This window comes from Mycteria americana, chromosome 9 (genome assembly GCF_035582795.1).
Source record: "Mycteria americana isolate JAX WOST 10 ecotype Jacksonville Zoo and Gardens chromosome 9, USCA_MyAme_1.0, whole genome shotgun sequence".
Lineage (NCBI taxonomy): Eukaryota > Metazoa > Chordata > Aves > Ciconiiformes > Ciconiidae > Mycteria > Mycteria americana.
In genome coordinates this window covers 5,304,720-5,317,346 of record NC_134373.1, presented here as the reverse complement: position 1 = coordinate 5,317,346, position 12,627 = coordinate 5,304,720, and the positions used below count along the sequence as shown (strand labels likewise).

Genomic DNA, 12,627 nt, shown 5'->3' with positions numbered 1-12,627 from the left:
CTGGTCCAGCTCTGCATCTACACTCCCATGAGCCATCTCACAAAGGTGAACAGGCCTCTTCACGTGAGTGAGCAGTCAGACTAAGGTTCAGCACTGGACACTGGCAGAGGGGAAAAAACCCCATCAAAACAAAATGAGACATGATAAACTCATGAGAACAGAACTGTCACACTATGTTCCCGATCTTCAAGTTTCTTGCCGTATCCAATCATTTGTTTGGTGATAAGTGTAGAGCTTACATGGGTTTCAGCTGAAGATTTTTAACAAGCGGTGGCATTAAAGCATCTTTTGGACCTATGTTTGAGATTAAAGTTAGAGTGCATGGAGGATTTGTAGAAGAATGTGTTTGGAAACACGCACCCATATATCGTGCATGTATTACATACATTCATACGTGTATATATACACACACACATACAAACATATGATTACAAATTTTTCCTCCAAAATCTAAATCAAAATAGTAACACTTCAACATAGTAACACTTCATTCCGCGCTGGTATAAATGTATATATAAATACAGCATTTGAGACATTTATTAGAATACTAGTAATGGCCACGATACTGTTAACTACAACATACATTTTAGCTACTCCTCATTTGAGTTCTAAATACACAGAATTTATCTTTGTGGAGCATGGCAGGGAATAAATGCAGCCAGTACTCATAAATATCGAGGAAAATCCAAGGCAGATGAAGAGCAGGGTATAAGGAATTGATTTCTGAGTATGCCTGATGCTGCTTTTGGATTTATCACTATTATTTTACAAGGACAGCATTCTGTCTAAACGCCCTACACAAATTATATCAATCATTAGAAAATCCCATTTGATTATGGGGAAAAACTCACGTAAAATTGAGATCCTCCTTCTGACACAAGGCTTATACAGGATCATCTCCTATACGATAATATGCCCTCAAATTCTTCTATGTCCGTAACTTATCAGTCATCTCCCCGTAGTTCTTATATTGCCAAGTGGAGCAGCGAGAAACTCTGGTGTATCCTACAACTCCTCTTAATTCTAGTCATCATTCCACTGCCAGCATTTCCCCAGAGGCCATTCAGAAAAAACGCTTCAACTTAGAAGCTCTGAACCCACCCACCTTCACTCCTCTCCTCCGTATCCACAGCCACCCAAAGGAATCTCTTTCACTTCACTGGCTGTAAAGCGAGCCAAGGGAAACCAGTCTTGTGAATATTATCCTCATCTTCTGTTCTCAGCTCTACTGATGATTTTTTTGTGTACGTCTGTGTACACAGCAACCTCCTATCATCTTGATAGTCACAGATGTGACTTGATTAGAAAAACAGCTTGTGTCCATGGTGAGGATACTGCTCAGAGTAACCTAGACTCTGCAACAGCTGTTTTATTATGATTATTTTGCAATACAGTATGGCCCACATAAAGGCAAATGATAATTTAGTAAAACAGCTCTTCCTTCTCCCAAATTTCAGTATGATAGAACATTCCAGAATTTATTGCAGATACCGCCTTATCTATGCATCTTCCAAATGTTAAAAATACTCCTCTTCCAATAGCTGCTAAACTCCCAGAAAAAAGCAGGCCAAGCATCTGGGGAAACGGTGATCCAGCTTAAAAATCTCTTCTTCCTCTTTCAGCTACAACCCCCTTTCTCGCCCCCTGCCACCAAACCCCCAAACCTAAGCACCAGCCTCTCTGGCAGACATCGGATCGTGCTGACTTTTTGTGCCTTCTGGGTCTCACCGCTTCTGAAGCTCATTAGGGCTCAAGAAAGCAAGGAGCGAGAAGGCTCAGACACCTTTTTTTCCCTCCTCTATCATAAGAGAGAGAGGGATTGCCTCTCATCCCACCCAAAAATATATGTATTTGAAGTATTTAAGCGAGAAGAGCACAAAAAGGTTGATGAAATCAGCTAGCGAGAATACACACAAACATGCTGCTACAGCTATAGGTTTTGGCTTGCTTTCGCAGTAATTGCCTTTTTCTCACTGGAATTTTCCTGTCTCCCTTATTTTAAAAATCTGATGATTAAAAGATGACTCAAACATCCCAAAATTTGGAATTTGGAGCCTGATCCACTGGTCGATCCAGGAAATCAAAGCAGAGAGAGTTCACGCAAAGCTGAAGTGGAGAGACAGCACTGAACTTAGCCTGCATCCAAGTCATTTACATGCAGACGATATCGCTGCCACGAGGGAGGGAAAAACATATCTACAGGAGATGGGACTATTTTAAAGCTAGAATATTATCTCTTCAATATGTTCTTTGTCTATTATCCTTACTGTGATTGAGACTACACATATTAACAATTAGCGGTCCATTTTTAATGCAGGAATGCTTTTTACTTTTTTTTTCCTCCTACATCAGACCATGAGGGGCAGGGAAAGAGGTAATTTATTTCTGAAATTTACACATGTTCAGTAAGGAAGGTTATTTAATCAAACAAAGCAATGCCCACTGATACAGAGCCCACTGAAATGAACTGAAAATCTCCCAATGGCTGATTCAAGCCTACTGGGAACTTAGAAAAGACCAGTTTGGCCACTGCCACGTTGGTGAACTGCCCAACTAGAATTAGTCCTCTTCCCTTCAGTCTACCAGGTCATCGCTGATTCTTGACTTCTAACCAACCTACGGGATCCATGTATCATGGCCCATGCTCCCAGCATTATTTTCAGATTAACATGCTATATTGCCAAAAGTAGGGAACACAATGTCTTATCTCCTCTTCAGCATGACCTGTAAGACTGTACTCAGCAACACGTCTGTGGGTTCTAACGTGGCTGAACCTTAACAGCATTACCCAGAGCAAACCAAATGGTAACAAATAACTAAAAACACATCCTCTGTCCTTTTGCGTGCTTCTACTTTTCCACTGTCACCTCTTCTTTTCACTCATGTTATGTTGCTTTACAGCTTCTGTACCTTCTAAGAAATATCTGTGCTACTTAATTTCAGTGACATATCCAAACATCACTAGGTTTACTGCAAGTAGGCAGCTATGACTTAAAACGGATCAGTGAATAAAATAGGAACACGTAATGAAAATCCAAGCAAGCGTTTTAAGAGGCAAGTAACGCCTTGGTGTATTGCTTTGATGGCCTATGTTTCTAATGGACAGACTATATCACAGGCAGGGTATTGGGAGTCTAAGACAAATTATTTGAGGAAACAGTTTACACTTACTTAAAAGGTTGATTGCATTTCAGACAATTTTCCTGCAGGTCCTACAAGAAAAACTTCATATAATTTATAAATCAGGGATTCCATCATGACTGGACCATGTTTAACCAAAGTTTGGCCTTTGTCCTGATGACAAGGTTGAATCTGTTCTGAAATTTCTGCATAAATGCCACAACTTTTCAGGATGAGGGATTACCAGCTCTGTCGAGAGATGTTCCAGAACAGGCAAATACACAGTAAGCTCCTCACAACTATCTGCCAATGAAAAGCTCAGTCAGAACTAGCCAGCACTTGTTATCCCACAATATTTCCTGCCTGTTTGATCATTTGCTCGATCTCAGATAACTACAGAAATTATCTGCATTATATTGTATTGATTAAACTGCCAACATGTCTGCAAAAGAGCTTGTTCACCAGTGTGTGAAGATGGTGTCATTAAAAAGTTACATGACATTGAAAAAAGGCGTGAAGTTTTTTGACAAAAGTACTGTCATCCCTAAAGAAAACTTCACTTTCAAAGGTTACATACAAATAAAAACCCCATCCAATATCTAGATACCACACTTTCTAAAACTTCATGGTACTGAAGATACAGCTCTACCAAAGCATCTTCCAGGAATGGAAGGGAGGGACCATAAGAAGAGAGAGAGGGGGGAAAAAAAGAAAAAAGAGAAGAACAGGAAGAGTCTGCAGTGTAGAACAATAAAAGATACTTAGTACCTCACTAGCATCTAAGGCTTAGAAAACCTGATAGAGATGGACAAATTACACCTTCAAATTTATGTCATTAGTGGAGGAACTTAGTAATGGGAAACAATTTGCCTTCGACATAAAATAAAAATGCTGAAACACTACAGCTGAAATGCTACTATATTTACTCAAAATGAATGTCTGATTCAAGTGAATAGAGGCACGATGCAAGAGAGTTCAGTCAAACAGGTAAGATCTGAATGGGTTTCTCCTCTCCCCTAGCAATGGCCAGTCTGAAAACTCAGAAGTTTAACTGACCTAACTGCTAATGAGCAAGCACATGTCAGTGTAACAGAAACCTTGTGTAAAACCTGTGTGCCTCACCAAAGCTGACAGGAACCAAAGCCCAGTATTCAGCAGCTAGATTTGCTTGTCTGTGTCCAACTCGGTATCAGCAATCAAAATTCAAAGGAGGAACACTGGCTCCTAATCTTAGAGCACGAGCCAAGAGCTGATCGTAGCTGGAAACTATCATCACAGACATGAAAGTGTGATGTCACACACTGTAAACAATGACAGGAGGAGCCAGCGAAATCCTCTGGCCTGAGTACCTGTATAGCACAGCCTACAGGCTTGGCACAAATTCATCATGCTTGCAAGAAAAAGTTCCAGTCTTGATTTTACCAGTCTAGTGCTGGAGAACTGAATATTACCAGGGAAAATCATTCCAGGGATTATCAATCCTCACTAGAAATGCACTGGCATTTTGCTGTTTTCAATGTGTCTTTCTTCAGATTTCATCCATTTAATCATCTCACAGACACCTTACCCTCCCTTTTCAGTCTGCTAGACTAGCGCCATCTTTGAGCAAACTTTTGTTCCTTACCTATGTACTTTTAGATGATAATCAGGCTCTCCACTTTAACCTTCAGCCAAAATAAGCTTTAGCTGTTTGAGCTCCCAAACTTCTTCACTACAAGGCACAATGTACAAAGCTTTAATTACTCCTGGTGGCTCTTCTCTAAAGCCTCTTTAACATGCAGTCCTGAGAAAACAGTCAAGTCTTTCTGAAGGTACAGGGTCTACATTCTTGTTCAACTCTATCTACTACCATTATAACGAGGTAGAAAAGAGGAAAAATACCTTTACTTTACAGAAAAGAGATGCAAGGTAAGCTGGACTAACAGAGAGAGGGCGTTGCATGGGAAATGAGTTTAGTATTAGGCCCCCTTTCCCACTAGAATTTGAATGTAGTTATTTGAAACTCTTCATACAAAAAGCCCAAAGGTACAGATAATTTATATGACATTTTCCCACCCTGTTACTTCACTTAACAGCGTGACAGGAAAACAATTATAGTAAGATAAAGTCATTTGGTCTAATGGCTCGATTTGCTAATGCTCTATTCCTGCATGGTTGCTGGTATTTTTGGTAATGCTTCCACCTTTGGTAACTGCTGCAAGTACAACTTTCCACATGTAGCACCAAAGGACAGAGGCTTGCTAATTCCTTCAAACCTATAGCTTGTTTTATTAGTTTACCATTATGTGTTTGCAGGCTACACACTGGTAAAACTGGAAAATGCCTTATGAAATTCAAAGCTGGTATTTCCATTTCTGCAAAAACAAATGAAAAAGATCAACTGTGAACTGTGTTATCATCATTAACAAGTTATCCACTATTTTTGATCTAATGCTGGAAAAGCTGTTGCAAATTAACTGAGAAGTAGGATGTACTCTTCTGTAGGTAAACCAAAAAAAGGTAATGTCATTTGCAGACGTCAAACACAAATCCTCATCTGCATCAAGTGTTCTATGCTTGATCATTCCAGCAAGTATTTAACCGGTTTTAAACAGGCAATGGAAAAGTGTGGATGGGGGGAAATTCTTGCAAGATCACTTTACAGATACCAGAAAGGAATAAATCTGTCCTAAACGCAAATACAGTCCTCTCCTACAGTAGATTATATGGCTTGAGATACTAACTTTGATCTGAAGAGATCTAATTAAGCAGACTTGACTGTATACATGCTTCCAACAAAAGTACACCACTACCAGTGTACTGTTCTAAAGAACCCCAACCAAGAGCTTCCCATTTTATGCAAGAATTGCAGCACCTCTGTCACCTGACAGGTCATGGTGAGTAAGCCAGAATGCAGGGAATTAAGTCTTGGCTGGACTCTAAACTGAAATACATTTGTCACGTGAATTGTCTAAATATGAAAGAGCGACAAATCCTGCATTACGCAGGCAGATTGGATGTAAGATCGCAAGCTTTAGTTCTGATTTATTATATGTTAAATATGAATGAATTATTAAGAAACCATTCACTGAGGTGACTGCAGTGACTTTCATTCATGTCACAGGGGTACTCAAAATGTATTCCTCCTAAAGCTCTAGGCAGTGAAATGTTGTTGTGACAATAAAAGTACCCACAGCAAAGGTCTGTTTAAGAACCAGTTCAGTAGCAGCAAGTTCTCACACAGACCAGGGATTTCTCTATCAGGCTGCCCTAAACAGAGCAAGTGTAAGCTCTATCCAACCCACAGAGGCAGGACAAGAAACTGCCTGTTTTTCTAGACTTGATTCTTAAAAAATAAAAATAAATCTGCATCTTCAACTGCTCTGTTCTGATACAGCATCAGGAAGCTCCATATTAAAAGTCTCTCAAGAGTAGCATCTTTTACCAATCAAGTAATGTAGCTTAGTTTGTACTCACAGATCCTATTTTTCTTCTTATTTTATACAGAGATTCTCTTCCTCTTCCCCTCCAGAATGACTATAATTATTCTATAAAAATACAGAGCATATGGAATGCTTTCCTCCAAGCAATGGAACAGAGTGCCATAAAAGCAATGAACATCAGCAGTTTATTAGAGGTGGTTTCCCTTCCCCATCATCTACTTAGAGCTGCTGTGAAATTCTATTGAAGTCATACTGTGCAGGGGTACAAAACAGCTATGAAAGGATTTGCCTGCATTACATAGGGTTTACTGTTAATTAGCTCTTGTACACACACGCAGTACATAAAACCAGCTTTTTTGTTTAGGAAGTGATGATTTGTTGAGAGGATGTCCTTTGTTGATATAAAGCTAGCATTAGGAATGTAATTTGAGTTAACATCTACACATCATTTTATGTAACCACTTGACAATGGTGGTCCTGGCTAATTGGTTTCTCTTAGTTAAAAGGGAAATGTGAATGGAATTTTCTTAGGGCATAAAAAGACACATCAGCTTACTCAGACCAATAACATCAAGGTGCTATTTCTTTCCTATCATATCCACCACATGCTTCTGATCACATCTTCAGATCTGCAATCTCTCACGCACCAGAAAACAGAAACTTCACTCCTCCTTTGATGATCTCTTCTCTCTTAGTATTAAGTTGAATGAATCATACGAAGGATGAGCACATTTAAAATTTGTACTTTAAGTAAAAACTTTGTTCACAGCCTACCTTCAATAGCTGAGTTAGCCAAACTTTTCTGGTGGACTTGGGAGCAGGGGAGCGTAGAAGAACCAGCCTTACGTGACTGCCTAGAGTAATTTTCTTAATGGATGGCAGAGTATTATTTTTAGTTTTTCAATCTTCCTTTTAGGCAATGGTTATCCACATCTTTGAAGGAGGCATACTCCTCTTTTTGCTCTTTGTTCCACAGCCAACAAGTACCGAGAAATAGCTTTGAGCTATTTCGCTCAAAGAAACCACCGACTACGATTGTCAGAAGGTATTGAAAGGGAGAGTGTCGTTCAACTAAAGAGTGGGAAAGGAGGACAGCTAACTCCTTTGGGCACCCTGGGAAATTCCAGCCTCCATCTGCTTTCCATCTTTGCTTTGGTGATTTCTACAAAAGGTTGATATAGAAGGGGGAACCCAAACTGAGCCCTTACGGTAATAATCTAGTTCCTATTCCCCCCACCCCCAAAAGGCAGAGAATAACAGGAAGAGCCATGAGCGGCTGAGAAAAGCCAGGACACAAGGCTCTTGTCTCCTCACTGTTCCCTGGGCTAGGATTCTCAACGCGGCAGGGAAGGAAGGACGGAAGGAGACAGAAAGAAAGACAAAGAAGCAGTGATATTAGTTACATGCCAGCTAAGGACTCCGCTTTGCATGGGGAATTCTCTGCTGGCAAGGCCTGTCCCATTCCTTCGGGCCTCTATGTCATCTGAGCAGCCCAAAGAGGTCAGCCACAAAATCTGCTCAGCAAACTGACTCAGTGAATCCCATGAATTACGATCAGACAACATTGTGATAGGGATGCTATGAATTAAACATGGTATAAATACAGATAGAGTATGTCACAAATGTGAGGAAAGGCTTTCCCTGCCATATGATTTCAACTACAGTAAATCAAGAACTATAATGACCGTAACCAGAATTTGCAACTAACAACAAGCAGAAGAGGCACTCATTTCTCCCATGACTTCTAACTCCTTTAGAGTTTGACCTTTTCCTGGCAGTTAAGAATACAGTGAAAGCCTTTGTGAAGGTAAACTGAACACATCGAAAATAAATGTGGGTCCTAACAGGGGAAAAAAAAGGCACATGAGATCCAGCAAGTAACCTAACAGTCATTTGAAAAATCTATCAAGTAGTCTAGAGGAAAAGGGCTAAAATAACCCTTATACATGGCACTGAGCTGGAAACGGGAAAAGAAAAGGGTTTATTGCATCCTTTTGGACCAAACTCTGTTGAAGCTAAAGGTTTTAAAAAACCCATATACCTATGCAGAAAGACAGGCAATGCCAAAAGTAAGGATTTTTTTCCACAGAATATAAGGGACCAAACATAAGCAGAAAAACTGAAGTTTCACCGGTCGCCTGGAAAACAAGCCATGTGATGCATATCTGATTTATCTTTATTAAACATAACGCTAAGAATTCCTTTGCTATTCTACCGGACTCTTACAAAAGCCCTCAAAGTCAGTGGATCATGGCAAAACCAATTTGCAAACTGCAAAACTGGAAAGAAAAGCAACACTGGCGCATGAAAATAGAAATAGGTGAAGATGAGAAATACCTTGTTGCTTGTGGTTAAAGCCCTGCTCTCACTTTCAGCTGCCTGAACAGCAGAGAACCCTGCCCTTGAACTTACTGCTAATTCACATCAATGGAAGAAATTCAAGTCAATGGATAAGGGTAAAACTGATTATTAATTATTTTAAGGTCTGTAAATCTAGGGAGGGCATGCAATTGTTAAAGGGACACAAAGAAGGTTTTACCTAAAGTGAAACACATCCATTTTTGATCTACATCCCTACCGTAATAAAAAGTATCATTTTGCCAGTGCAGTTTTGCCCATTTTTAGCCCAAACAAAATGAACCATTTTCACACAAAAAAAAAAAAGCGCACCATTTCACTAATCTAATAAATATAAAGGTACGAAATTTCCTTCTTTGGCTTTGGCTTTGAAAGTGAAAGAATACATACATACTGACACTTAAACATAGTGCTGTAATATTCCTAAAATAAATTCAGCAAAGTTGGAACAACAACAACAACATCCATCAGCTCAAAGGAAACATTTGAGGGTCTTCCTCCTCACACTGAATGGAACAGGAAATTATTCACTTGAGCAGAGTAAAACAATTCCTTTAATTTCCACTCCCCTTGATAATTTGCTTTATCACCTTGACAGTAGATTCAAGGAGACAAAACCTACGATTTACACAACATAAAAACCAAAATAAGCATTGCCTGCTAACGCATGGCTTAAGCCTGGCACCTTACTAGACAACACTTTCTTTACTGTTGGGTCATCACGTTCGAGGTTCCACTCCTTTAATTCCACTTTTAAATGCAGGGCCCAATCTAACAGCCACTGTGATTAACAGGAGTCTTTCCATCAAATTCAGTGGGTATTTGGCAGTACCTCCAGAGACTTTACTACTACCTGAACATCTGCAATGCAAAGGTAAGTTTTGGAGTTCTACCACTTGAATTAAACAGTGAACAAGGTCTGACTGGCTTTTGGGCTAACAGGAAGCTAGACCAAGCAGCCTGTAAGACTGTAAGAGAGTTACACTACGGCCAACAAGTTGTCTTCCTAGTATAACGCTCTTAATGTTCCCTCAAAAACTGATTAAAAATCCAATTGATGAAACACATGTTATTTTTAAATTGGTTATGAAAGCGAGGAACTTCAGCATGGCCTTCATTCTCTGCAGTTTGGTGAGCCCCTTAAACTTATGCAAATAGTAATACATTTTCTGTATTTGTGCTTTGAGTTAAGTTGACAAATGGAGACCTTTAAAACTGATTACTTGTTTTGGGCAACTCAGTTTGGATGAGTACATCTGAAAAGGAGAGCCCCACAGAAGTATCTCAAACTGGATACCCCAGCTTAGAAAGATTAAAAAAAAATATTGAAATACTGAAAAACTCAGCCTTCTTCCATTGCTTATTCATTGGTCCATGAATTAAGTCAGAACTGATAATGATTTAATTAAACAAGTATACGATTTGATAGCATTTAGAGTACTGTTTTTCAAGTCTAAACATGTTCCTCCTCAACAGCTAGAAACAGGAATACTCACATTAGGTACACAACTAGGAAGGAAAGGCAACCTTAAAATATTTTTTTAAAGAGAAGAAAAAAACCCAAAGTAAAATCCTTAATGAGGTGAAGTTGATTGAAATGATACATTTTTCATCCAGTCTGAGCTCAAGACAGTAATCCCAAAGCCTCGAAGTCATACTAACCAGTTTGAATTTAAATATAAACAAACTCAATGGCAATGAAGGGCTTTCATGAAAAAGAATGCAGAGTATAACTGGAATGTTTTGGGAGTCTTTCTGCATTAATTTGTTTTGATTGTCATTACTGAAAAATAAAATTGCTGCAAGGTTACAATTTCTTTTTTTTTTTTTAAACAGGAAAATGAAAAAAAAATTTTCAAATAATAGTCTTATGTAAATTAAGGAAGAAATTCAGTTCTGCTGAAACATTTACTTTTTTCCACAGAGAATATGTATGGAAGAAAAAGCATTTGCTTTTAAGCTCTGCTTTACAAAAAACCCAACAAACAGGGAAAAAAGTAAATTCTAATTAAACCAGAGTTTTTACCATGTTTACTTCTAGTAAAATTTCATCAAGAAACACGTATTTCTGCAGAAAATTTCAGAATTAAGCCCTTATTGATTTAACCTGGAAATAAATTAAAAAAAGGCATCTTCTAATCAACCTAAACGAATAAGATACTTAATTGGCTTTCAAATGGAAAAGTAAATTTGGATGTTCAGAGGCATATCTTACTTAAGGACAAATTATAGTCTCCCCATAATTTGCATTTCTGAACAAACTGGACAGTATAACTTTCCTATGGCAACCAGGGAAGGACCTTGTTTACAAAAATGGAAAGTGGTGGATGTTACCTAGCATGTTGTGGTAAAGTGGACTGTCGTGTCCATGGATAGTAAATGCAGTCATGACTAGCGGGACCTCTACACCTGCAGGCAATTACAGAACAAAAGACGTCATTTGCCATTCACAAGGACATGCACACGCATGCGCCCTTGTCCACACGTGGAGGATGGAAGACACACAGGGAACGATCACTCAGCAAGTACCTATCCATCAAGCCGATGCAGTCCTCAATACGTGGCCCTATGCACCTGCAGCAAATCCAAATTGAAAACAGGGAGAGAAAGAGAGACATCTGTTATTTACAGATCCAAGAAGCAGGAATCCCCTCTTTGTGCCACATTCTTAATTATAATTCTCAAGAGAGACCCAAGTCACCACAAAAATACAGCTTGTGACAAAAACAAGCTTGCAATGGGAACAACAATAGCAACATAAACAGCACGCCAGGGTTGGAGATGTCTTGGCTCAAACAACACCTAAGGCAGGTTTCACCTGTGTAAGTGGGAGTCCTGACAATAGAGTTGCTTTTTCTGGATGTTGTCTGAATCAAACTGGTGATTACTGCACAAAAGCTGTTCATTTGCAGGAGTACAATGCAAAACTTTTTTTTTTTTCCTTTCTGTAACTGATACAATTGTCCATTCTGTTCTAAGTTCCTAGCTAGAGCAACTGCAGAAATATTTTTGAATATTTTCAAATATTTCCCTTTTATCAGGGAAGCTCAAGGATGAACTTCCAGCAACAAAAACCAGAGCAAAATGTTGTCTGCCGATTCAGGCATTTTGTTCTGCTTTCCTTAGATGCTGCCTGAAGTCCTCCACCTGCAAAATCAGCAGGTGCTCACCAAAGGCAATGGAAATGCAGGGAGTCACTTTATGCAGCACCACTAAAGCACAACCAGGGGGAAAGAGTCTGTTTGCAAAACAGGGATATGCGTGGATTCTCCTTGCCCTCATGAAGAGCAGCAAGTGAAGTGGTGTCCTAGGTCCTCTACGTTCAAGTAGCAAGTCAATTACACATTTTCACAGCAGTCAGGATTCTCAGAGACAGAAACCTACAGTTAAAACACCTTTTAGGGGTTAAGACAACCTGACACCCTTAGTGCCGAGTGCCCAGCTAGTCCCTCTGTAGCTATGGGGAGTATCTAGCTCTCAGCATTTTAAGGAAACCAAACCACTTATTGCAACTCTTTAACAAGATCTCAGAACCATTTTATTAATAGGCTCTTTGGCTGTAGGTCTACTACAGGAGCAGGTGATCTGACACATCAGTAGACTGAAACTCACTTCTATTGAGGCATTTTAAATTTAAGGTGTGATCCCCAACTTGCTCCTGCTTTCAGTTTGGCTTTGATAGAGGGATATGCATGTCAAATATCTGAAAGAGTTCAAATATGCTCCC

At 39.4% G+C, this 12,627-nt stretch overlaps 1 protein-coding gene across 1 annotated transcript in view; it reads right to left on the bottom strand.

Annotated features, from left to right (window-relative positions):
• The window catches only part of ERBB4 (erb-b2 receptor tyrosine kinase 4), a 416,956-nt gene that overhangs the window by 137,229 nt on the left and 267,100 nt on the right, over positions 1-12,627 (bottom strand). The window contains exon 16 of the mRNA XM_075511224.1: positions 11,430-11,474. Within this exon, the coding sequence (XP_075367339.1) occupies positions 11,430-11,474 (45 nt within the window). The remainder of the gene's footprint in view (positions 1-11,429; positions 11,475-12,627) is intronic.